This window comes from Tenrec ecaudatus, chromosome 15 (genome assembly GCF_050624435.1).
Source record: "Tenrec ecaudatus isolate mTenEca1 chromosome 15, mTenEca1.hap1, whole genome shotgun sequence".
Lineage (NCBI taxonomy): Eukaryota > Metazoa > Chordata > Mammalia > Afrosoricida > Tenrecidae > Tenrec > Tenrec ecaudatus.
Window position 1 is genome coordinate 41,172,329 of NC_134544.1, and position 27,916 is coordinate 41,200,244.

The 27,916-nt window shown below is 44.1% G+C and overlaps 1 protein-coding gene across 2 annotated transcripts in view; it reads right to left on the reverse strand.

Moving 5' to 3' along the window:
- Positions 1-27,916, reverse strand: part of DTNA (dystrobrevin alpha) — a 301,290-nt gene that overhangs the window by 45,538 nt on the left and 227,836 nt on the right. For both annotated transcript variants that reach the window (XM_075532539.1, XM_075532540.1), the window contains exons 12-14: positions 13,406-13,493; positions 5,930-6,027; positions 2,340-2,453 (exon numbers count right to left, since the gene is read on the reverse strand). In XM_075532539.1, the coding sequence (XP_075388654.1) occupies positions 2,340-2,453; positions 5,930-6,027; positions 13,406-13,493 (300 nt within the window). The remainder of the gene's footprint in view (positions 1-2,339; positions 2,454-5,929; positions 6,028-13,405; positions 13,494-27,916) is intronic.

Here is a 27,916-nt window from a genome sequence, read left to right on the forward strand (position 1 = left end):
GCCCTGAAAAGTCTGTGATTAATATGCATATAAGCCCAACCAATAGAGATGGACGGGTCCAAATGTAGTCATCAGAGCCTGCTTACTTTACATTCGATGGAAGGAGGAAGACAATTCTGACCAGGGGTCCTGGGAAGGGGCCCCTGTTTCCATGGAAAGTATGCTGCAGAGTTTAGTGGAGCCGGAAGGAACAGGACAACCAAACCATAAGAGGAAAAGGATGCAATTCTTGCTAACGAACAATTGCCTTGTGAAAGGTGAAGGTGACATTTTTAAGAGGGACTGTCTATGGGCTAATTTTGGGGTTCTTGACTAGAAAAATATGCTTGAGTGTCTGTCCGATTCGAGGCCTGGGGCTAAGTCCGTCTGACATGGACTTCATTCTGACCCGGACGGCGTTTGTGCAGTGGGCAGGATTAGAGCCTTCTGGCTCCGAGGAGGGCGTTGAAATGCCGGGGTTGAACCAGAGGACCTTCTAAGGCAGGGGTTCTCAACCTTCCTAATGCCGCAACCCTTTAATACAGTTCATGTTGTGGTGACCATCAACCATACAATTATTTTTGTTGCTACTTCATAACTAATTTTGCTACTGTTGTGTGTCGTAATGTAAATATCTGATATGCAGGATGTATTTTCATTGTTATAAATTGAACATAATTAAAGTATAGTGATTAATCACGAAACAATATGTAATTATATATTGTGAAATACTTATTTCTAATGACAAATCAATGAAATTTTGTCTTGAAGCACAGTATAGCACGGGGAACAGTCTTCACACCGGATACTTGTCTGTAGGTGTATCTGCATGTGGGTGGACCTGCCTGGAGACAGATAGAGGAGTGGTGTCTCGGTTCCAAAGACCATTGGAAATATATTTTCAGACTTAGGGGAGCGACCCTGTGAGAGGGTCATTCGACTCCCAACAGGGTCACGACCCACAGGTTGAGAACCGCTGATCTAAGGTCTCTTCCAACTGCAATATTTCATGATATACTTGAGTGCCATCAAGTTGGTTCCGACTCAGAGCAACCTTATAGGACAGAGTAGAACTGCTCCCTGTGTCTCTATTCTCAGCTGGAATCAGGACAAGAGTAGATAGATTGTCAGGCCCTTTCTCCTTGGAGAGGCTGGCGGGCTCGAACTACCAACGTTCCAGTCAGCAGAGAGGTGCTGAACGGCTGCACCCCGAGAGCCCCTTAGTCAACGCTCAGAATTAAAGCCAAACTCAGTGTCTTGGGGTCGATTCCAACTCCCGAGGAGCCCAGAGGTCGGAGTAGAACTGACGGGGTTTCCAAGGCTATCCCTTTGGATGGGGCAGTAGGCCTCATGTTTCTTTGGTGACCGCTGGTGGATTTGGAGTGCTAACAGACTGACATGTCCCCCACGATGGGAGCAGACGGCTTCGTTTTCCTCCCATAGAAACACCTCCTTTGTGACCAGCAGTCTGAAGCTTACCTGACAGCCCCACACGACTCGCGGCGACAACATTCTAAAACACACTGTCACTGTGTCCACTCAAACTCATAGTGACCACATAGGACAGAGCAGAACTGCCTCTGTGGGACTCTGAGCGGTAACTATTACAGGAGTAGAAAGCCTCATCTTCTTCCCACAGACTAGCGGGAGGGTGTGAAGGCCTGTTTTCTAGTTAGAAACCCACCATGGAATTCATAACCCTTCCAGGGCTCCAGTCGGCCTTTTAAATTCCTTTGCAGAAAAACAAGGTCTAAGGCCTATTTTCTATGATCTGCATATAAAATGAGGGACAAAGCTTAAGCAATTAAAAACCAGATTCCAAAATGTGCTTGATATGATTGATGTATGAATTTTTATAAAAGCTGGAGGAGCCCCCAATAAAATGATTTATAAATGAAAAAATAAAATCAGATTCCTCTTTATGGGTTTGCAGATTCATTTTAAAGTTAAAAAGCCAGAGGCAGTTTTAAAACACTGGGTGCTGAGTCACATCAAATACATTTGGGAGTGGAACGTGAGGTTAGCTTTTTAGGTGTCTGTCTTGCAGACTACTTGTATCCTACAGCTACCAACGTCAGTGTAAATAACTAAAAAGAGCTGTGTTTAATGTTCTGTTTTTACAGCGAGAGACTCTATTCATTGTTTAGAAATCAGGGTTTCCTTTCCACTGTAGGAAATGAAAGACTGAAATACAAACACCCTTTGCCCGAGTCTCAGTCGCTAGCTGTGTGCTATTCAATACAGAAGCAACACACATCAGCAGTGCACGGTGGCGAAGGGTCGTTTGCTGGCAAGACAGGGGACGACTTTCCGAAGGATCTCAGATACATTCCCTGGGTGCCGCGGGCCACTTCTCTTACCTGAGGAGCCGGAGTTCTGCCAGCAGAGTGGGGTTGTGTTGCGCCTTCTCTGGGGTGGGCTGTGAAGCTTGCTCATGTTCTAGTCGGAGCCTTTGGATCTCCTGTAAGATTTCTCTTAGGAGAGAGGAGGGCGAGAAGAACCAGGGTCAGTTATCATCAGAGATATTGAGAGGCAGGCTTCTCTTACGATGATGGTCAGAAACGACCCTCCCCGGCCAACCCACGGTCTGTGGTTGCCTTTGACTGTCTGCTGCTGAGGCTGTCCCCTCCATTACTTGCAGACCACAGGGAGTCTGTAGTGTGGAGCTAGAGCCATTGGGCCAAGAATTACTTCTAGCACCTCAGGGAACAAATGGTTAAGCACTGCCATTACCATCAGAGAGGTTGAAGACTGGAGCCTATTCAGAGATGCCTCAAAAGAAAGGTTCAGCGATGTCCTTCCAGAAAAACTCCATAGAATGGAGGCCTTACTCTGCAGCACATGGAGAGGAAACTTGAGGGAAACTGGCTTGTTGGGGGTAATCGCTAGAGTCAGCAGTAGGAGCCCTGTAGTGGCCTCGTTGTGAAAACTCACTGCCTTCGTCGATGCCGACTCATCGTGACCTTAGAGGGCGGGTGGCACTGCCTCTGTGGGTTTCTGAGACTGTCGCTTGGAGCAGCTGATGGTTTTGAACTTCGGACCTTGCGGACTGCAGCCCAACTTGTAACCACCAGGGCTCCTCATAGTGGTGAGAGCGCTTGGCTAGTCACTGAAAGGTGGGCAGTTCGAACCTACCAGCTACTCCTCGGGCAGAAGATGTGACAGTCTGCTTCCACAAAGATTGACAGCCTTGGATGCTGTGGAGCAGCCTGCCCTGCTCGGCAGTGTTGCCATGATCCGAGGGGACTGAGAGGCAGGGGCTGCTGTTGGGGTGCCGTCAGGAGTGCAATGCTGGGGGGAGGTGAGCAACTTTAGGAGACACACTGCTCAGCAGACAAACGTGTCTGTTTTTGTTATTTACCATCAGACTCTGACACAACAAAGGACCTTAGCTACCAAGTGATGAGGTGCTCAGAGGGAAAATAAAGATACAGGAGGATCATTTCACAAAGCTAAATACCCCCATTCTCTCCCCAAGAATGAAATTCTACCTTCATGTATCTGAGAATCTCTTTGTTCGCAACCCCCTTTCTTTCTCTTTTAGCTTCACGTTTTCCAGTTTAACTACGGAGCTTGGAGGGGGTAGCCTCAGCAGGAAGATGCTTTTAACAGGATCCACGGTAATGTAGTCTGTGATGCTGTTGGTGTGGCCCTGCCAGTGGGGGAGGCATGTCAGTCTGTTATTGATGCCGGGGTCAGGCTGTGCTGCATTCAGGTAGACATTAGACTGGCCACAAAGGAGATGTGACCAGGGCAGGGCAAATGGTCTCTAAGCGAGTTAGGAGCCATTAACCACAAGGTTACACATCACTTATGCTGGTGTGTGTGGGGTGGGGGTGGGGGTGGGGGGTTGCTGTCAGTCTCTCATCCAACAGGAGCCAATAGGGCAGAACAAAGCCTCCTGAGTGAAAGATGGACTGGGTGAGCAGGGGGTGATGTCTGTCCATTTCAAAGGCTGATTTATAACGGGCAGCTTCAGAAACACCCACTGGACTCAGGAGGCTAATTACCAGGAAGCCTCTCCACCTGTCAAGGGTATGGCGAGGCAGTTGAATTATAATTCAGTGGATTTCAACCCCTCCTCCATTCCACCCCCCCATCTCTTGGTGTTCCATGGTGGAAACCTTTCCTTAAGCAAATCTTCCAAGCAATCCAGGAGGTCCCACAGTCAAGAGGAAGCTGCTTGGATTAAAGAAAGGGCGAGCCTCTATGCTTCTAATTCTTGGACTTCAAGAGACTGATGCACACTTATTTTATGGAATTCGTGCCACAATTGTGCAACAACTAAGATAATGCCATTACCCCTATTTCTTGGGCTCTATTTCATAGAGCATGGCACAGACCAGTTAAACAACTTGCCCAGGATTGACAACAGTGTGGTCTAGAGACAATCCGCACGCAGGTTGGCCAGCCCCACAGCCCACATGTATGGGGCTGCCTTGGGAATCAGCAAATTTTGAGACAGAAGAGCCAACCTTGACCCTCCCAACAATGTAAAGATTTTTCAAGAGCTATAAATGTATTGTCACAAATGAATGAAATCACCCGTATCTGAGCTATAGCTCTTAAAAAAACGGCGATTTTACTTCGGAGCCACATGTAGGTACCGAGACAGTGGGCCAACCCTTGGATATGACCTCAACCTTTGCTTTCTTTGCCCTAACAGGTGTGTAGCCTTGGCAGGCCGTGACGAATGCAATTCATCTGAAGACTCGTTTGACTTCCAATAAGAACTCTGATGTGCTCCTCCAACTCTTAGAAGCATTCTCTTCTGAAGGTCATGGTTGACAGGTCTGTGAGTTTCTTAGGTAGACTGAGTCAGGACTCAGAGCGTGTGAAGAGCCTTGCTCTCTACTTGCGCTCCGGTATCTGATTGCTGGGTTAACTTAGCCCTGGAGTCCAGGGACCCCATAAAGTGAGTTTTCAGGGTGGAGGACCGTGACCTTCAGAAGCTTCTCAGATGTGCCCGTGGGGTCCTGGGAGAGCATGAGGCTGCCGTATTCGAGAGGTGAGTTCATCACGGACTAAATGCTCACCAGGACGGGGTGGGCACCCTCGCAGCCATGAAGGAACTCAGAGAGAGGAGGGAGCTCTCTTTCTGCCATTGTTTCCCATCTCATTTTCTTTGCTCGTTCTGGTCCTAAAAGTGAGCACGGAGAATGTGCAATCTCACCCCGTGCCAGAAATCAGAACGGAAGCTGCCACAGCAGATCTAGGGCTGCCGGGTCACCCAGGGCCTTTGTGCTCTGTTCTGCAGTGTACACAGACCCAAGTGGAAGCAATCACTCCTGAGATATTTCCTTTAAAACACAGTCTTGATTTCCCCCAGGGCCCGACCCTGTAAGGACAGCAAGGCTCTCTGGAGAGACAGAGTAGCGTAATCTTGTGACCAAGACGAGATGCTTGTAAGCTTTCACTTTTAGTCTCCTCCTTCTGAGGACTGACACGGGAGAGATGCTGAAGCGTGAGGAAATGCAGGCCAAACTTAATTGCTTTTCCTGTTACTGTAAAATGGCTTTGACCTTGACTGTCTACTCCTTCCTTACCTCTTACCTCTCACTTTACATTTCATGCCAGGACAGATGGATAGAAGAAAGAAAGACTGACAGAGCGTCAGGAAGAGAGGGCAGTTGGCAACATCTGAATGGTGTGAAGATGATTATTTTCTGGGGTTTTAAAAGCCTGTCTACAGGTCACTGATGAAAGCAGATGACAGTTGCTATCAAGTCGATTCTGACTCCTGCAGATCCCACTGTGTCAGAGGGTAATCCTGCTCTGTATGGTTTCCAATCTACTTTTTGCAAACGTAGATCCCCAAACCTTTCTTTAGAGGCACCTCTGGCTGGATTTGAACATTCAAACTTTTGGTTAGTACATGAACATGCTTACCAGGTGCGTCACCAGGGGGCAAGGACTGCCCCCTCTGACATGAACAGCTGCTGGGTCTTACCTGTTTTTGTTTTCTAATTCTGCAATCAGCTGCCTTTGTTGCTTATTTGCATCGATGGTGAAGGAGATGTCAGGGGCGTTTCTCTGCTGACTCGGCTGCTGTAAAACACGTAGTTTACACCTATTAATATTGGGGAATGTGACGCTACCTGTCCTTTAGAAGACAAGTACCGCGTGCTTGCTATGCAGACCAGAGCAAGGAAACTTCCTTCCACATAACATACAACCATGTTTCCACTTCCCTCCAAAGGCTGACCATTTCTACAGATACGATGCACAGATTCACAATGGAAAACAGACAGAATTCTCTGCCAGGCACACACGTGGAGCACAGGGAAAATGGTTTTATCAAGGTCTGATTTGAAGACCTTAGGAAGCTATTTCGTTCTTGCCCTACCAGCCTGATGGAATTTATCTCTTCCTTATAGCCAGGTTGAAACACATTTTTCTCCCCTGTAGACATATGTCTTACTGCAGGATTACTATTTAGCCAATGTACTGTATAATTTAAAATGTCCTAGGTCTTTAGGTGATGTTTAATAAGATTTTCTTTTTTATTGGTTGATTTACTTTTGTGCACATCTTTATTATTATTTCTTTATTCATTTCACGTTGATATGGATAGATACACAGTGTCATAAATACACACATTAAAAAAAACCCTGCCATCATGTTTAGGTCAATTAACAGCCTCCCTATCTGGTTTCGGAGGCTGTAAATCTTTATGGGAGCAGAGAGCCTCCTCGTCCTCCATACACACATACACATTTTCTTCTTCTACCTTCACACCACACTGTCTCATTCTTCTGAGTCATGTAGGCAACTGCAACAACTGGGGCTCACATAAGGCTAACTCACAGAAAACTTTATTTAAAAATATCAAAATGTGAAATCGTTGTTTCTTGCCATCTTCTCCATCTAGGTCGATGAGCTGCAGAAGGTGCTGCTTATTTTCTCGAATTCTTCTCCAAAGCATTCTCTGCTCTTCCTTTCACATCGCACCAAAATGGCAGCTTCGGCAGCTTCGGCGGACTCAAATCATGTTCCTTGAATTTGGGGAACAAAATGAAATCTGAAGAGGCAAGGCCTGTGTGTAGGGTACGTGGGTCAGGGTTCTCAAGGAAATTCTAAGAGGAAGCAGCGAAGTGTCGTGATGAAAAGAAAACAAAACACGCCTTAGTACAGTTTTCCTGGCTGTTTCCTCACCAACGATGTTGTCAGGTTTCTTCCTAATGAGCCCCTGAGATCATCCTGCGTCTTTCCACAAAATGGATGAAGATATCCTGTTGGTAATAATCTTCTGAGTTGGCCTCTCTGCCTAAACTTAATTGGCCCAGCGGAAGCCAGTGTTTGAATTAGACTTTTTCTATTTTTTCACGTGGCATTCCAACAAGACTCAGACAAGAGCATTATTGAGAGAACTTATCTGCCATCAGTCACTGATTGCAGACATGTTTACGCACCTTTTGTTTACAATAAACCAATGTATGAACCTATGTATGAACTAGAGCCCTCGTAGCAATGACATTTTTGCTTCCTTTTACATGTGCAATCATATCTTTCTCCAGTCTCCAGTCATATATTAAATACACTAATAAATGATAGCATAACTACATATGTCTATATTATCTCTCTCTATGTATACATGTATGTGTACTGGTCCTTGTTTTACAAAAAATTGGCTAGATTCTGAAACTTCTCTTGTCTTTTTTTTTAGTCATTGAACCATCATCCAAGTGAATTTTGTTTTTAAAACACAGGCAAAAAGTTACATTCTATCAAAGAAAGTGAAGATATTAAATATGGTCCCTACTGCCGATGTCTGAAACAAAACCAACTCTGCCATCGAGTCAATTCCAACTCAGGGCATCACAATAGGACAGAGTAGAACTGCCCCTGTGTGTTTCCAAGACTGTCACTCTTCATGGGGGTGGAGAAAAGCTCATCTTTCTTCCTCATAGTGGCTGCTGGTTTCGAATTGCTGACCTTGCAGATCATAGCCCAAGGCATAAAAACATGGAAAAATGCAGTCTGCTTTCTCATATTCTGGAGCCTGATTGTAGGAAAAGTTAGGCTTCGTAAAGACCTGGTTTTAATATGCGGTGGTGTGCTAGTGTTCAAAAAATTCATGAAAAAATTCCAGTACCTTGTAATTCAATTTTCCCATGAACTTTTGGAAGCTTTTCTGTGACTTTTATGAGCAATTCATGTAATCAAGAAATGCTTTATGATGCTATTGAAGAACTTTGAGCTCCTATGTATTAGATCTTAAGAGTCTAAGGAGCCCTGGAGGTAGAGTATGTTCCAAGCGGGACTATTAACTGCAACGTGAGCAGTTTGAAACCCACAATGAACCCTTGGGAGAAAGATCAGACTCTCTGCTCCTGTCAAGATGTACAGCCTCCAAACTCCCAGGAGCAGTTCTACTGTGCCCTATAGAATCCCTAAGAGTCGGGATCCACTTGATGGCAGGGAGTGAGCTGTCTTTGCCTGGCATGTAGGTATGTCAGGTTTGACTTGTGATCCAAGACTCTCTTCTGATGACATGTTATCAAGTCCACATTGACTCATTGCAACCCCGTGGGGCAGGACTGCTCCATCTAGTGTTCTTGGCTGTCACCTTGCAGGGAGCACACTTTCAGGCCTTTCTCCATGCAGCTGTTGGTGAGTTTGCACTACTAGCATGTAGGCTCGCAGAGCAGCGTTTAATTGGCTGTGCTACCAGGACACGCGTTATCATGCATACATTGATGGACTGAGAAGAAGTATACACTTATTCAATCCAGTTGGGGGTTGGAAGCCTTGCTTTGTTCTTGACATCAATCGATCAGAAATAATGCGGATAAATCGGGTCCTGGACTGGCTCTGCAATGCTGCAGCAGTATCTCACGGAGCTGTGTTCCATGTCAGAATGACAGCTGAAGAGTGAAATGAAGAACAAAAGGGAAGCAGCGGCAGGGCCAGACAGGTTTTCAAGCTTGTAGGACACTTGGTAACACGTGTGCACCCGGGATGTTAAGGAAGGTGGACAATATGGAAATAAAAGACAAAGTATATGTGTTTTAATCAAAGTTTACCTCTGGCATGAAAGTTGAAATTTTATATGATGTTTATGTGCCTTAAAATATTACTTCTCTTTTGATTTTTGTTCAAGCACTAGATAATAATAAAACACTCTCAGGCCACAGATCATACAAAAATGGGCTCCCTTTGACCTCAAGGAGTTTATGGACCCAATAAGGACTTAAGAATCTATCGAGTCTGTTTTATATTTTCATCAATAGGCAGTGGACAACCCAGTGAGAAAATCAACACCAACTCATAAAATATTAAGAAACCGTGCATTTTATTGTCGAGTAAAAATATACAGGCGCTAGATTGGTTTCAAAAATTAGGGCTAAGGATGTTAAAGACGTCAATAAACACAAGAGATTTAAACTGGTGGGTTAGTTTCCCATAAAAGGCCTACGTGGGAGCAAGATCAAGAGGGAGTACGGTTAGTGAGAGCTTTGAACGTGGAGGAGATAAAAGAAGCTAAGCCACAGTAAGCGAGGGGAAAGGTAGAAGTGGAACCTGAAGACAAAGGAGAAACATCACTTGTCAGTCCTTACGGCGTGTCAGATAATATCCTTTACAGGTGTAATTGTGCAATTGTGGGGACTCTTTAATTCAGTGGTTCTCACCCTTCTTAATGCCGCGGCCTTTTAATACCATTCCTTATGTTGTGGTGACTCCCCAACCATAAAATTATTCTCATTGCTACTTCATAACTGCAATTTTGCTGCTGTTATGAATTGGGCGACCTCTGTGAAAGGGTTGTTCAATACCCAAAGGGGGTCACAACCCACAGGTTGAGAACCGCTGCTGTAATTGATGACCTAGATGATGGCAAAGCCAAGTGTGAGCAAGATGGATTGTCCCAGGGTTATGGAGGAGGACAAGTTCCCCACTCAAGACATGTATTGGATGGAGTCCCCAAGGACTCCCTCGCCATTTCTGGGCAGGGTCACAGGGACTATGGCACTCAGTTTTATGTAGTCATGTCTCAATTTTGACCTTTAGAAAATCCCAAATTATATCCGAATATGACTGTGAATGACTTAGGACATCTTAAAATTACGAGCTTTGGAGATTTGTGATAGTCTGTCAAAGCCTGATCTGCTTTCCTGACGAAACCCTGTTAACCAATTTGATCAATTAGAATTTCCACTGAATTCATTGCTTCTTCCATTAGTCTCATACGCAATGTTTCAGCCCCAAGTCTTTAGCATGAGGTCACTGTTCTAGTCTCATTCAGGCCCGTAGCCTCCTTTAAATTGCTGGAGTCCTTCAGTCTTCTGTCCAGCACGGTTAAGATTCAGCACTGTTACATAACAGGTACTGCAGCTGGCATCGTATCAAAAGACATGTTTCTTGCTGTCAACGATTTTTAGACAAGTAGAATTGGCACAATCACTCGTCATGGGTCAGGCTGTAAAATGTGGGAGAGCCGGAACTCAAGAGGACAGCCTGTTTTTTTGGGTCTTGCAAGCTTCTACTTTGATATCACTCGTTTTAGTGACAGATCTTTGCGTTTTCCTTCTCAGGCTTTCGCGGGTTCTACTGTACACGGTTGAACTAGCACCCATAGGAAACATGGCTAAATTATTCTGGTAACCCACGAGGAATAAGAAAAACTCCAAACTCATAAAGACCCTACAGGACATGGTAAAGTTGCCCTCTATGACTTTCCAAGACTAGCTCTTTACCGGAGTAGAAAATCCCGCTGAGGAACTCCTGAAAGCCCGACACATATACCACTCTACTCTGCCACCTTGGGAGCTCCTGGTGATGGTGGATGGGGAGGACAGAAGTAGTGAGTCAGGGGATTGCAGGTTTCCACCTGGGCATGGAGCTGAGTCCTGCAGGTGCAGTGGTTAAAAAGAAAACCTGAGCTTTCTCCTCCTGTAAACAGCGACAGTCTCAGAGACGCACAGTGGGTCGCTATGAGTCAGCACTGACTCACTGGTAGTGAGTTTGGTTTGGCGGGGATGGACAATTCATGTGAGGAGATGGGATGTTATAGGAAATAAAATCATGAGCACAAGAACATTGAGCAACTATATCGAGAGAGTTTCATTAAAAAAACAAAGGGATGGCTCCAAGGCGATGACCTCTCCATTTCTTCTCTAATCAGGTGATATTGTATTAATTATGATGTATCAAGTTCATAATGCCATTCTTAATGTGTTATTATAAAGAGATTAACAGAAGTATTCACATTAATGTGGGGGTAGCATTTTTCCTGTGGTGGAGTCACAGAGGTTGCTATAATTAAGCAAGAAACAACAATAAGGTATGACCTTGAGAATGAGATGGAAGCAGAGACTGGAGAAGTGAATGCATGTATCAATAATACCATGAGCCTGGAGATTGAGAATACACACCCAGCCTCACAAACTCCAATGGCCAAAGGGGCCAGGAAGGGAGGAAATCTAAAGGCCTGAGAGGTGCCCGCTGTGGACGTGCTGCTGCTTGTGGCCAGGTGAAACGAGGTCCTGGTCTTGTTAGGATTTCAAGGAAGTGGAAAATCCAGAGTTTTGAAGAAATCAACTGATTCAAAAATGATGAGAGTTAATTAAAAAAAATACCGGTGGAGACCGCAGATAATTTTCAAGGGGACAGATTTGATTTGCAGGCTGCAATTTTGTGATCTCTGGTGGATGCCGCACTATCCTGAAAGGATTGTCTGACTCTCATAACAAGTAGAATGGTGAGTACAGGAATCGTGGCTATTCCCACTTCAAGACCAGGGCAGTGAACTCAGAAGGTAGTGCTCTCCATTGGACCACAGGTTCCCAAACTTATTTGACACACGGTCCCTCTTTTCAGAAAAAGAATGACAGAGTATTCCCCTGGCAATTAAAACTTTTGGATACAATAAAGGTCCAAAGTGTACATATCTGTTTTTGCAGCCCCCAGACCCTGAATCCTCCCAGTGCCCCCCAGGGAAACAATGCATTAGAGTACAGAGACATGGAGCCAAAATACACAAAGTTGCACTGTTAATCAAGACCCTCAATGTGATAGATGTACTGACAGAGTGACTGTGACAACGGGCTCAAACACAGCAACATTTGTAAGGACGTGTTGTAAGGCAATGCTTTGTTTTATTGTACAAGAGTCTCCATGAGTCAGGACTACTTGACTGCCCCTAACAACAATGTCATGTCTCACTACACCACACAACTGTTGGGTGCAGAGGTAGATGCATAGACACACACTTCCATTATATCTGTTTCCCTGGGTCAGAATCTGGGGCCCGAAAATGCACTTTGAGCCTACCCTGCCTTCCTTCCCCTTCTGATCATGGGTGTGTGTTTGGGGGGAGAGGGGGGGCTATTGCCACCAGGTGCTCTCGCGTTGGTTCCGACTCCTAGTGACCCGATGTGCGACAGAATGAAACACAGCCTGGCCCTGTGCCACCTTCACAACTGTTGTTAGGTTTGAGCCCATCGAGGGAGCTCCAGGGTCAATCCGTCCTGTGGAAGGTCCTCCTCTGGTTTGCTGCCCTGTCACTTAGTCAAGCATGACGTCCTTCTCCAGGGACTGGAGAAAGAAGGACATAAGGGTGGTACCTGAGAATCAGGGGAGTATAAAAATGTCCCCGTCCCTAGTCTTAGCTGCGAAAAGATGCTCATCTGAGATCATTGCTTAAGTGCTCTGCAGCATTAACTGAGGTGAGAGGGGAAGACCACAGTGTCTCACTTGCTCTCCTGATGCCCACTGCCCTGTATTAGGCACTTATCACGTCTCCCCCTCCCCAATTTAATACAGGTGATTTCTGAATCAGGATGTGAAGTTGATTGTTTTTTGTTTTAATTAAAACAACAAATGAAAAGAGGTATCATCTTTGTTGTCATAAGTAATATAAGTGTTAATTAAAACTATTCTGCCTGAAACCTAGTGTATTCCCCCAATATCCCTGCTTCAGACCCTTTAAAGAGTCCTTGGGGTGCTTTGAGGTTAGATATTGAGTTGCTAACTGCAGAGTCAGTAGTTCAAACCTACCAGCCACTTCTTGGGAGAAGGATGAGGTTGTCTGGTCTTGGTAAGATTTATAGCATCCGAAATTCTATTTAGGATCATCATCAGTTGGGATTGACTTTATAGTGGTGAGCAGTGTTGGGGTTTTCTTGTTGTTCAGGCCTATTAAAGGAGCCCTACCTAGTTATCAGCCTCTTTCTCAGGTTTTCACATGGGGATGGGAATGGGTAAAGGGGGATGTACACCTCCAATTTGATCACAGTGTGACTCTGGATGGTGGAGTTCTCCAAGTCTGCCATTTTTAGACTGGGAATACATCACCAACATACCACAAGTAAAGCAACAGTAAATTAGTGCAGATCGTCTAGGTAACTATCGTCATCTACAATCATCACAATGAACTTGACATATGAGATGCCATTAGATGGATGCTCTCATTCCAACTACTTACAGACGAGGAAGACTCTGCTGCCAGCCTTGCAGCATACCTGGCGATCAGCCTGTGTTCCTCATCAAGTCTGTTTGAGCCATCAAGCATACTGTTGAGGACAAAGCAAGGAGGCTGTTAGACAACTGAGGATGGTGGGAGCGTTGACCTTATCAGCAGAGGGTTTCACCACTTCAACTTATGGATGTAAAAAATCAACAGCTACGCACAATAGGTTAATGATTCCCACCTGGGTTCATGACATGATCTAACATGTGGTCAGGTGGTCACAAATAGATCCTGTCTTCCATCAATTCAAATATGCCACCAAGAAAATGCCGAACAAGAGTGACATTCCGGATCACCATTTATTTCTGAACAAAGAATTACCTCAGGCATTTAATTGCATTGCCTCTAGCCATTTTATTTTCTTATTACACATGCAATACATGTCCTAAAGAATCATGCTAGAACATACGGAGGATCAAGAAGGAAACAGTCTTTTTAAAAAGCAACAGCACAAAGCCGCCTTTAGTGATCTCCGCCTCCTGGTATTCACAGGTTTATGCAATCGCTTTCCCTTGAGTGAGGCTGGACCTCAATGCTTATCAGTGGAAAATGGGAGGATTTCCTGAATTAGATTACAGAACGACCATGGTTACCATCTTGAGCACACAATCTATCTTGATGCTCTGGAGTCACTTGTCCTGGGGGAAGTTAGCTGTCATGTCATAAAATAACCCTGCGAGAGGTTCACCATGAGATAAGGTTCATGGGGCGGGGGGAGGGATCCAGGAGACGACTGCATGGGAAGAGCCCCTACAGTCTTCAGCTGAGATGGCACCCACAGCTGACAGCTTCATAGTCATCCAATGAAAGCTTGTAAGAGGCATCCTGTAAAGACAAACTTGAATTCCTGACATGCAGAAACTATACAATTATGTAGGTTTGGTGTTGGAAGCTGCTGAGTTTTAGAGTCATTCATTTTGCAGTCATACATGTGTATAACTATTCTCATCTATAATATTATCCCCGGGGCTACCCAGAGGAGTGGACGTACACTAGTGGCTCCCAGTGACATTAGTGGGAACGAACTGTTTAGTGTCTCCTGTAGATTTAGGAGAACGATTGATTCTAGCATAAGCATGTCTTGGGTCTAAAATCTAATGCCAACAGGAGCGTTGCTACCCATCCCATGCATCAGAGGATGTCCTTTTCCAATGGCATTCCCTTCACCAAGTTCCCTGTCACTTCCTATGAGTCACACCAATACCGTTAGCCAGGTAATTGGTCAGAATTTGGCTTACTATTTATTATGCTACGTATCAGGTCAGAATCAAGGTTCGCAACCAGTTCCTCTCATTCCCAAACCTACTTATAGCCCCTGCCCTAGCTTGTACACTTCAACCTGTTCCTGGAAAAGGAAGATGCTCAGGATTTCACATTAAAACGACACAATCTTAGGCCAATATTAAGATGGTTAGGATTCGCCATTGCAAAGAAAGCCACATTTACATTATTGATATATACATTTACATATATATATTTACATTATTGATATATACATTTACATGTAACTTAAAACATGCAACCTACATCATCTTTTGTTCTCAATTCGATAGTAGGCAGAGGAGTGAAAGACACTAGATTTTTCCAGTCAACGAGCTACTTCGGATTCAGTCACTCTTCCCTGGGTAGTTGATTTCCATTACGGCAACATTTTCTGACATCTGACAGAACACTACTCTCTCCCTGATCTTTGCTCTAGTATTCACCCTTCCTATGTGTACAGCGTACCTTTTCTTAGCACGTGTTCTTCCCCACAAGATCTAGCTATTTCCTCCTATGATAAATATGAGGAATATTCCAGGGATTGTCCTTTGGGCAGCTGCCCTCCATCTTCACGTTCCTTTTACCCCCATGAGAAACTGCACAGAGAAAGCTAGCATGATGCTTGGAACACACTAACATGCTAGAGCAGATCAGTCAATGTAATATTATTTTGACATCAAAGTAAACCATTTAGATTTACTAATTTTTGCATCCTTTGAAATACCATCTACTGTCCAACAGTTATCTAGAGTCAGGCATCTCCAGCTTCCAAGTGCACACATTGTCCCTCGAAGCCTTTTGGAAATGCTGTCTGTGGTTTGGCAGTGGGAAGGTCAAGTGGACTGGGGAGGTGAGTGGTCTGAGAATTTACATTTCTATAATGTTCCAGGAGTTCTTGAAATTTCTGTCCAAGGACAACACAGAATAGCATGAGAAGATCTTGAAAAATAAAATAGAAAACCCAGACTCAAGGAAGAAACCCTAAATATGTATCATTTCAAAGCGATAATTTTTTCACAAGCATTTAACTGATATCAGTGCATGGTGATGGTATTTTACATTCTTTTAACAGAAAAAATACTAGTGTGCAGGGCTTTCATATGTGTGGTATCGACCCCACTAGACTGGAGTAAGGAAAGACTTATCAGAGCAAAAAATAGGATTAGTTTTGGAAAACCTACGCTTTAAAGCGGAGGCTTAACCTTTCCCAAAAAATCCATGCATGCCAGAAGTGGTTGAAAATGATAATTGAATTCTCTATCATAGCTTCGACAAACATAAAATTACTTCACCAAGGGAACTTACTTTGATTTGAAACATGGTTACTATTCCTTGCTGATGTGTTAGACCCGAACCCTAATTCAAGATCAGTGTGTAGACGGTGGGGACCAGTGCTCCAAGCCGAGTCAAGTGACTGATCTAGTGGACTGCCTGAAAGTGACATTGTCAAACAACTTGTGAATGCTTGGATAACGAAATAATTTTAAAAAGATAAACAGCCCAGGATACCATGAATGACTAGCAGGTAAAAGTAATATGAAGGTGAGATCTATATAACAAAGAGCCACCTGGAACTGTAAGCCATGAAGGTATGGGAGTGTGTCTAGCAGGCTATAACTCATGCTTCCATGCTCCCTCCCCCTGGCACTGAGGGAACAGAGCTCCAGTGATCTATTGCCCCTACGAGCACACGAACAATTTATGAGTACACACATGCTATTCCAGTATGTTCAGACAGTAATCGGTGAACGAGGCATTTCTCTGATAAATTCCATTATTTCAAGACTTCAGTGACAAATAGTTGAAAACAAATGGCCAATAATCCCTAAATCATGAAAATAAATATGGATTCCAAGCTCTTTCTCCATCCTTGGCTATTCACTTCATAACTTTATAATCAGTAATCTTGCTATAAGAACACGATGAAGTGAAAAGTGACGGCTGCCTAGACTGAGCTTCAGACTGGGAGAATCTATTATTTAGAAAGTTCTCCACCTTCTGCCTTGAATGCATGACCATTGTCTATTACTAGCAATTTAAGAATGGAATTTCCGGAAATGCAGGTGGTCCCATCTAAGCAAGGGCTTACTGGCTTGTGGCTTAGCAAAGATTTCTGGGCATGCGGGGCTGGTCCCTATTGCTCTTGTTTCTCTGCAGTCCTGTTCTGTTTCCAGGGATGGAAGAATGAACAAACTAATAGTGTATCCCAAAGGGCAGCAGGAAAACAATTCCATGTTTTCCTATTTTTAAAAATGGAGATAGGAAGTTTAACACTGGATACTAATTTTTGAAGCTCATATTTTGCTCTTCTAGTAATGGAAATAGCTCACAGGAGGACTACAGCCTGAAAGGCATGCTTTGTTAACATTTACACGAAGGCTTATTCTATCAGGTTATTTCCTATCTTCTGCAGTTAGTTGAGGGCAAGATGTTCTCTCTGTCAGAATGCCTTCATACTCCTGTATTGACACCTTGACTTTATCTCCCCCCTCTGTGACAATGGTCCACCAAGGTCATGCACCCTACCTTGTACAAATGCTCTCATTCCTTCATCCCTCTTCATTCTGATGGTCACCAATGTGCCCAGTTCATGGTCATCCTCTGAATCAGTATAAAGCCCACCCAACCAACTGCAAAGGCTCTCCAGTCATCCTCCCCTCCAACTCATTTTGTATCCTATACTCAGTGATCTTTATAACATGAACTTGGCACTAACATTCCTATGCAGAATATTCTTCAGTATGCTTTTGTTCTACAGGTCCTAAATGAGACATAATGTCCTGCACAATAAAGCTTCATCCTTTGACAACCCGCTCCCCCGACATTCTAGTTACCTTACTGCTCTCTTTACTCTGCCCACCCCTTGCCTCTTCCACCCACTTCTAGTTGACTAATCTTCTTTATCTTGGTGTCTTCTCTCATTGCTATTTGCTCTCCTCACTCCCAAGCTCCAAGTTCAGGTTTGTTGCCCCTTATTACCTCAAAGCACTTTGCTCTATCTGTATTCAAGCTGTTATCGCTGTACATTTTCATTACCTGTGCTTTCCCCCTATGTTTAACTAAAGTGTAAAATCATGGAGGGCAGAGAGATAAAGTCTTTCCCTCCTTGATACTTAGCATTTAACACAGTGCTTGAAATACAGTAGGGATTATGTAAGAGTTAGATAGAGAATGAATAAAAGTTATAGTTCAGGTTGCATGGTCGTTGGCCCACCTCGTCCACCTCTTTGTTGCCTCTGCTTACATCCACAACACTTTGAGACACAAGACCATAGATGAAATATTGAACTTGGCAATTCCATCTAAAATCAAACTGGGAATCATTCACATTTGGAAGAGTTAAAATCAAAATACATTATTGTTGAGTACAGATTTTGACCAGGTTTGCACAAGCCAAAGGTTGAAGAAACTATCAGTGTACCATTCATGCCCTCAACATTTGTTTGATTCATATTTACCTTATTAATTCTTTCTTTTTTAAATTAAGGAAACAGAGGGCTTAAGATAAAGGTAAGCTCTCCCCCAAAAAGAAATGTTTACTATTACCCTTTGCATCTATTATATTCTGACTCACAGGGACCCTGTAGCACAGGGTGGGACTGTTTCCGCGGGTTTCTGGGCCTCCGTTGTCATAGGAGCAGACAGCCTAGCTGTCTCCTATGGGGTGGTTGGTGGGTTTTATCTGCCAACCTTGTGCTTAACCCACTACACCACCAGGGCTGACAAGGTTGGGATAGGGAATTTCTGGAATGGAACCCCATCCCTTTCCCTACTAGATATGTGACTTTGGGCAAGTGTCTTCAGCTTTCTGTGCTCCAGTTTTCTCATCGATAAAACAGACAAAAGCACACCCATCTCATAAGGGGCTGGGAGGATTACTATCTTACAAATCAATTACCCTAAATTCTATCATGTGATTATGCACTAAAAGTGCCCATGAAAATAATTGAGATACGTACACTGGTGGGGGGACATTCTCTGGATTTGATGTTGAGGGCTCTAAGGAAATACCTTTCTTCGATGTCGAGCTCTGTAACTGAGCTCTGGCAGTTTTCACTTAAGTTACTGTTAACCAGGACAACGAAAAGCCATCAAAGGGATGCCATCGGGAAATGTAGGTAATGATTTCTTGTTTGCTTTTAATAGGCTACATTCAATTTACATTTTTCAAAATTAACACTACTCAGAAGGGCCAATCACATTTGAGACTCTGCATTAAACGTCTCAGGGGCACCCGTATCAGCTGGCGTAACGGAGTCCACAAAGACAATGCTCTCCATCTCCCCTTGGTGAGTAGCAAATGGGGTTTTAAAAGCCTATGAACACTCATCTAAGATGAAACAATTGGTCTCTCCCTCTCTGGAGTGACAAAGAGCAATGCAAATTGAAGACATGTGGAAACAATTAGGCTGATGGACTCACGGACCATGCAAACATCAGTCTCTAGGGCCCTGAGACCAGAAGAACTAGATGGTGCCCAGCTACCACTGCCAACTGCTCCAAAAGGGATCCTATTAGAGGCCCTGGATAGATATGCAGAATAAAACTCAAAATGTGAATCAAAATTCAAACTCATACAAAAAAAGGCCAGGTTACGAGTCAGACAGAGACTGGTAGAACCCCCGAGCTTATGACCATCAGCCACCCTTCAGAACTAGGCATGAACTTGCCCTGGTGGCTCAATTTTTCAGCCAAACAACAGACAGGCCTATAAGGGGCAGAGTGACATTTAGGATATTAATATTTAGACTAATCTACCTTTTGAGATCACAAGGCAGGCATTTGCCTAAGTGCACTTTTCAGAAGAGTGAGGAAAGAAGGAGGAACGGAAACAGGAAAGCCAGGGAGGAAGTGGGACAAGTGTTCTCATGAGGTCCAGATCGCAAACAATGAGATGAAACAAAGTGTAGATGAATTACTGAATGGAAAATGGATCTGCTCTGTACGCTGCCATCAATTCACAATGAAATTAAAAGAAAGGTTCAATGGGTACAACTCAGTGGGTTCAGTATTGGAGTAGGATTAAAAGATATATTTTTTATTAAGAAATCACTTTTAGCACCTTCCTTGCCCTCCAAATGCTTAATTTGTAACCGAAAAGCTGGCGGTTCAAACTCACCAGCTGCTCCACGGAGATAGATGTCCAGTCTTTCTTCACGGGGTGAAGAAACCCCGAGAGGCCGGTCTGCTCTGTCCTCCAGGACCGCGAGGCTGGGTAGCCATGAGTTTGGCAGGTTTGGGGTCTTTGTTTATATTTACTAACTTGATGTGAAATGTAATACTGTCTTTCCTCATCTACTCAAAATCCCCATGTTCCGACACTGAATGTTCTCTACAATACGGGAGGGGCCACCATGGTCCGGCGGTCCTGAACCTTCAAGAGTCTCCCTGCTGGAGGAAGACATGGCAAACTGCTGCTGTAGAGCACAGACGCGGGAAATCCTTGGGACCAGTCTACTTTGCCTAGTCAGATCTCTGTGAGTCAGAAACGACTCCACGACAACAGGCTTGGCCACCATATGTATAAATATTTAATGAGTAAAAAGATTTCATGTGGATCTCAAACACTGCTAATTAGGGTAAGAAGGAATTTTATACTTACAGTATTACTGATAATCTACATCATCAACAGATATTTATTGGGCATCTAATATGTGCCAAGCAGCATGATAGGGGTGAGTAAACTAGTCAGAGAGGACCTCTGATCTACAGAGGAGAAGAGAAACAACCCCCCCCCCCCCACACCAATCAAGCGAACTAATGACTACTGTCGTGAACAGAGGAAATAAGCAATGTGTGATGATAGAGAGAAAAAAGGGGCTTTCTGGTCCCATAACCAGTTGCAGCCTCAGAAACTCGCATGGGGCAGCTCTACCTTGTCCCAGTACAGTGGTTCTCAACCTATGAGTTGTGACCCCTTTGGGGGTCAAACGACCCTTTCACAGGGGTCTCCTGATTCATGACAGTAGCAAAATGACAGTTATGAAGTAGCAACAAACATAATTTTATGGTTGGGGTCACCACAACATGAGGAACTGTAATATAGGGTCGCTGCGTGAGGAAGGTTGAGAACCACTGTTCTGTAGATTTGCTATGAGTCAGCATCAACTCAATGGCAGTGACTTTGGTTTTTTTCCCAAAGTCGATAGAGCGATAGAGATGTAATGTTGTCAGGAGAGACCAGTCCCTGGAGAAGGGCATCGGGTGTGGTAAAGTGAAGGGGCAGCAGAAAAAGAGGAAGGACTTCAACAAGCTGTACTGACACAGGGGCTACCACAATGGGCTCCAGCTTAGGAGCAATTGGGAGGACGGCGCAGGACCAGGCAGTGTTGCCTTCTGTGTGCTCAGGGTCGCGAGGCTGGGAATGGACTGGATGACCACAATGACCGAGGCTAACATGTTAGGCTGAGAAGACGAGGTGCATTCACTCTGAGTTTGGAAGGCAAATCTGGGAGAGAGAGAGAGAGAGAGAGAGAGAGAGAGAGAGAGAGAGAGAGAGAGAGAGAGAGAGAGAGAGAGAGAGAGAATGGAGGGCATGGGGCGAAATGAAAGAAGACTGCTGGGAAGAGGAAAGAGCTTGTGCTGTGGTCTGAGGCAGGAGAGAGCGCGGCATGTTGTAGCCATGGGTTAAAGAGGATATCGTTGAGGGAGCAGGACGACGTTGTGAGAAGAAATAGAGCAGGACCAGCTCGTGGAACACAGCTCACAGGCCGTGGTGAGGGATGAGGGTTGGCAGCTAAGTGTAAAAGGAAGGTGGGGTTCAAGGGTTCGAAGCAGGTAAGCTAATGCAACTTATGGAAGCCCCCAAAAGAGGCACTCTTAGAAGCAGCTTCAGCATAATGATTTTATGTAGTGTTAAACCACTTGGATTATCAATCCACTTAGCCAGAAACCTACTAGCAACATGGATTTATACTTCTTTGTACCCGAGTGACACATAAGCCAAAACAATATTAGCTGTTTGAGATCAGGGGGCTGGTCATGCAGCAGTCACTGATCATGCCATCCAACTGTAGACTAGTCTTTAGCTTACACCGGGGGTGTTTTTCAGAATCGAGAAGAATCTGCTAGAAGCCTCTAGGTGCTAAGTCCCGGGACTGCTGCAGTTGCAGTTAGAATTCGAGTTCATGGGTCATTACTGTGCAGCACTGGCAGCTCAGGTACTTGATCAACTTGCGACGAGGGCAGGAAACATTCTGTATCAGAGTTTGACATCTCTCCTCCTCCACTGGAGAAGGTACTTAAAAACCATGAAGGTGTTTAATTCACTGAAGTTGGAAAGCAGTAGAATTCCTTGTGGCTACAGTTCATTGATTTGGCTCATCTGACACCGGAACCATAAACGACACACACGTGTTTCTTTAATTTAGCAACAGATCATTGACGTAGTTCCTGTAAGGTGGCGCTTGTTTGTAGTCAAAATGATGCTAATTCACAGTGACCCCACAGGACAGAATCCAACTGCCCCATCAGCTTTCAGAGGCTGCAGTCTTTCTGTGAACCACCGACTGGGTTTAAACCAATGACCTTTTGGCTAGTAGCTGAATGTCCAACCAGTGAGTCACCAGGGATCCTTTTATGAGAGGGTGGAAAATCCCAACCCAAACTGGTTGCCATTGGGTCAGTTTTGATTTTCAGCAACCCCAGGTGCGCCAGAGTAGAACTGTGCTTCATGCGGTTTCCAATGGCTGCTTTTTCAGAAATCGATAGCTAGATCTTTCTTTCGAGGTGCCCCTGGCTAGACTCTAACCATTCGTCTTTAGGTTAGCAACGGAGTGAATTGACTGCATCACTCACTGTAAGACAGACGATGCTCAGGTGGAGTCAACAGTGAGGATGGATGGATAATTCCAAAAATAAAGTTTTAAATCAAGAACACCTGCTAGGTTCCTCTTTGCAGCACACATGAAGAAGGTACAAAGACAAGGAGCCCCGGGAAAGGGGTGCGGAAGGGATGGAATCTGGGGTCTGGAGAACTATATGCAAGCCCTTCCTGCACGTGACCTTGGATAGGTCATCTAAGGTCACCAAGCTCATGGTTTCTTGACCGTGCGAGGAAATAATAATAATATCTGACTTTATAGGGTGTGAAGAACGACTGAAATAAGGTGTAGGAAAAACTCACCAAACAAACAACCCGGAATAGAACTGTCCCACAGGGTTTTGAGACTGTAACTCTTCTTTAAATTTTTAGTTGTTGTTTTATTTTTTAACCATTTACTTGGGAGTTTAAAACAATTGTAGACTGTAAATGTTTACACAAAGGGCTGATGGGTTTGAAACACTGATCTTGCGGTTGGGCCATGCATAGTCTATCCTACAGCACATTAGTTGTCCTAATGTACAGGAAAGGCCCTGTCCTTTGTGAAACGCTTTACAAATATAACTTGTTTTTAATATTCTAGCTGTCAGGATGAGGTAAAAATGACCATATTCTTGCCCTTTTGAATTTACAACACCAATGAAGAGTCACAACACATGGAACTACATTCATGAACACCACTATTCCCTCTCCTAGCGTGCGCCCCTGAGATTTATGAAACATAGAATGAAAGCAATACAATAGGTTCTCGGGGTCCCGAGAAGAGAGTCCTGGTTGCACCGAGGGCCTCTCACTGGACTGCCAACTGCAAAGCCAGCAGTTTGTAATCACCTGCCGCTCCTGGGGAGAGAGATGAGGTTTCTGCTGCAGTAAAGATTGAGTCTCAGAAACCCACAGGTAGTGGTGGAACTCACCCGGCTTGCACCAGTTCAATAGAACCAGTACTTGGTGTTTGGTTGAAGTCGGGGAATGGGTTGTGAAAATGGCCCCTAGAATCAGGGTTCTCTCTAAGGTGAGTGGTTGGGCAGCCCCCCAATGTGGAAACCACCAATTCACATTCCTTATTCTTTAAAAAAACATTCATCTGCACAACAGTGCCTGTAGCAACGTTCATTCTGCCCACAGGTGTAAACAATTAGATGGAACGATGCTTGTAATACTTACATTTTCATCTCATAAAATTCGGTATACTTCTGATGAAATAGTACATGGTTATTCCTTTGTGTTTGTTACTTCAGTAAAAAAATATCTCACATAAAGAGCGTGCCAAACAACCATAGGGGACCCACTGTCATCCTTTCAGCTCTATGTGGCGCTCCAGCCCCCAGGAGAGGCTAGGAGCGAATCACGCAATTCTTGAATGTGTTCAAACAGCGAAACATGTTGACAGAACAATTGCTATAAGTTTAGCAGAAGTGGGAAGGGGTTTTTCAAAGATGAACATAATATCTTCAGAGAAGAGGCATCACCTGTCTGGAATCATCCAACACAATGACTCGTGTCTAATTGGCCTGCTTCTAAAGGAATGGATTCCTAATCCTACCCTGAAAAGATGGTTAGGGGTCAAGCACAAAGCCAACGATGCTCTGAGAATCGTGAAGAATATTGCACAAGAGGAGGCCAATCAAGAAGCAACATAGAAATATCTTAAATAACAGTTTTACTGTTGTTTTTTTCGGGGGGCGGGTCTGGTATTATTTCATATTTTTTCATTAATATTTAAAACCCCTTTCCAATAGTTTTGTCTACTTCTTTTATTGTTCTTAGTTGAATATTAGGTGTATGAGATAGTAAGCTACCTTTCAGTTTATGCATTTTTAAAAGAATGAAAATGGTCATTAGGGCAGCGGACTTGTTAAGTGATTGGAATCCCACCAATGATGATCTCTTTGGGAACCCTAATTTGGAATGATGGTGATTCCATTCCAAGTCGATTCAGAGACCATTGGCCATTTAGGCAATGCTGCTCAGGGGACAGTTCTACCCTGTCCTGCAGGGTCACTGTGAGTCAGATGTGACTCAATGGCAGTAAGTTTGTTTGTTTGTTTGTTCTGAGGGTCCCTAGGTGTCCCAAAGCCCAGGCTTCCTACTCAGTAAAGAATGGCAACCTGGAAGCCCCCAGGAGGGTCACAGAACAGCACAGCACTGGGCGACTAACTGCAAGGGCAGTGTTTAACATTTACCGAAAGGTGTCTTACAAGAAAGACCTACTCACAACAGGTCACTCAAACCAACTCAAATCAAACCAACTGCCCCCTGGGAGACAGGAGTTTACAGAGCACACAGCCTCACCAAACTCCTTGCCTTTGTATCAGTCCCAACTCCTATGACTCGGTGGCACTGCCTGTGTGGATTTCTGAGATCGTCAATCTTGACGGGAGTGTAAAGCCTCATTTTTCGCCTGCAGTGTAGCTGGTGGATTTGAACCACCAATGTTGTGGTTTGCAGCCCAATACCTCACCCACTAGACCACCAGAGACTAGTGGGTTCTGACTGCTACCCCGAGGTCAGTGCGTAACCCACTGTATTCCTAGGGCTCCTGCCAAAGCTCGCCGCCCTTGAACTGTGCTATTTGGGAACACAGAAGGTTGTCATACTGTGGAACGACTTGAAGGCAAGTGATTTTCTAAATAGCAGTGTATTTCATTTTAGTGAAGAGGCTACAGCGTGGAGGAGAGACCCAGGAGTATGGTCTGGGGGTCATGTGGTCAGGCTGATAAGAACGGATGCAGCATGGTGCCATAGATAGGCACTTGATGCTAACCTCAGAAGCAGTGGTTCAAGCTCACTGGCAGTTCCCAGGGAGACAGCTGAGGCTATCTGCCCCTGGAAAGCCCTGCAGGTGGCCGTGCAGGCATTTGCCTTTGATTTGGGGGCTTTCTTATCTGTGAAAGCACATATTCACTTTGACGAAATGTCGGACCCAAATTAATTTGCCAGAAGCTTTTCTTTCACTTCAAATGGCAAATCCGTTCTTTCCCGTTTGTCTGCAGGATTACTGAATTTGATTCGCAAAAGATTTGTCTGAGTTTCTATATCATAGACCATCCTTTGTCCTGATATCCATTGATCTCAGTAAAAAGGGCAGGCTGGGTGCATTCGGTCCTGCAAAGATTAAGCAATGGTTGATCTTCTATATTACTTTTTCCTTTAGGGAGCTCTGGGGATGTTGTTGGACAAGCATTGAACTACTAACCATAAGGATCCTTGGGAGAAAGAGGAAACGACCTATTCCCATTGATATTCAGAGTGTTGAAGTCCTGTATAGGATCTCTGAGTTGGAAATGACTTGTTGGAAGTGGGTTTGATTTGTGCCTGGCTTTTATTTTAAGAAGCAGTTCAAAGCCACCACCTTCCCCACCAAAGAAAGAGGAAGCTGTCTGCTCTCATAAGATTTAAAGTCGTGGCAACTCTAAGGATCAGTTCTTCTCTAGTCAGTATGAGTAGGAATTGACTCAAAAGCAGCCAAGTTGGGTTTGGCTTTGCTTTTCTTCTCATCATAAGCCTCGCTGTACCTTGCAGCACCGAGTCATTTACTTTCTCTGGAATCAAAATGAGTTTCCTATATGCACATAGAATAACTGCTCAGAATAAACAGGCTCCCCTCTTATTGAATTTTCGTTATTTTGAACAGGGGTTGGGAATGTGGGATCAGATAGCTTAATGATTAGAATTCCTGGTACACTGTTTCATAGTTGTGTTACCCTGGAAGAGTCACATCAACTGTCTAAATTGATACCTTTCCTGAGGTAGACAGTAGGGAATGGTAGGAGCGGCTCCATGAGCTGAATCTAAGGACAAGAACAAATTCCTGTGCAGAAAGCTCTTACCACAGTGCTTAGTATGTGGCACATGTTAAAAATGCTATCTATTATGATTATGAACATTTTTATGTATCTCACTGTAATTGAATAAAGCAATATAGCCATAAAGATGATAAAGGAGGTGAGACAGCAGTGCATTACGCGTGCTGCCCGGAGAGGTGTGAGGAATTGTCGGGACCTAATTAAACAGAAAGGAAAGAGAAAGGAGAATTGAGAACTGGAAGAAGCTGGACATTTTTATGAGCAACCCAGAGCGACAAGAAACATGGAGGGGAGCTATTCAAACAGACTCTCCTTCCATGAACAGTCTCCAATTCTGCTTGGTCTTCAAAATACAAATCACATCCACCTTTCTTCCGTGGATGTGTGAAGTGGTGGCTAAGACAGTTTTATGATCTTAAGTGACCATCAAGTCAACATGCTTAATCATGTGTACTAGGAAAAAGAATGGTAATGACACACGCTGAGCTTTTTCCCTCTGGTGATTTCTTTGTTACAGCTTTAATTAAGAAAAGGTCAACTAAGAGTGGTAGAAATCACTTGAATGTGCTCCAGAATAGGGGGTGGGAGGGAGATGGTGGGAGATGACATCATTGCTGTGAGACATGGTTGAATCCATAGTGACCTTATTCTTTTCAGAGTCTATAGACGTTTTTTTTTTTGTTTTGAGATTCAGTATTTAGTTCAACTAGTTCATCCACCATACAACACTGAAGTTCCAAATTCATCAGAAATAAGACTAAACCAATCACTCTTTCCTCTTGTAGTTGTGAGGGTCTGTGTTGTGGTAAAATGGAGATGCTATTTGATCTCAAAGCTCAGAAAATCTGAACAAAGGGGTGGGCTTATGTCAGCTGGGTAGAGACTTTTTACATCCTGAAAGAGTAGGGTATAGTATAAGATTATTTAGTATGATGCTAGTTGTTTATATATAAATGATAATTCCGTTATATAAAATATATTACAATAACGATTACATATAATGTATTATATAATAACTGAATATAGTATGACATATTACACTATAACTATGTATAACATAATTATATATGTAAAACGAGACAGGGAAAGTGGGTGAAAGCACAGACAGGGAGATCAGAAACAGAGGCAAGAGTAGTTACCTCGGCCCACTGAATGGGAGCAGAGCTTAAAGAAACTCCTACAGCCAGGATTTCTCCCTCTCAAGGTCACTTTTAAGTGTTTTTCACAGATATTGCCTCAGAGACAAAGAACCGGCATTATTTGTAAACTACCTTTCCCAGAATCCCTTGCACCTGACATCATGTAGACTGAGGGAACATTACATACTGGACTTAAGGTCTCAGAATCCCTCATGTACCCCGGGAACCCTTAAAAGCCACCAAACAAGGCGCTCAAAGAAAATGGCAGTCTTTACTACACTAGGCGGGCTCTCCCTCTTAGTTGGATCTAATTCTGACCAGAGTAATTCTTTCTCCTGATAGGAGACAATGCTCGTTAACTACCTAATGTCTGTATTACTATTGGAAAATGTTCATCGGTGTATGACTTAAAAGCATCTTATGTGCTATTCCTAAA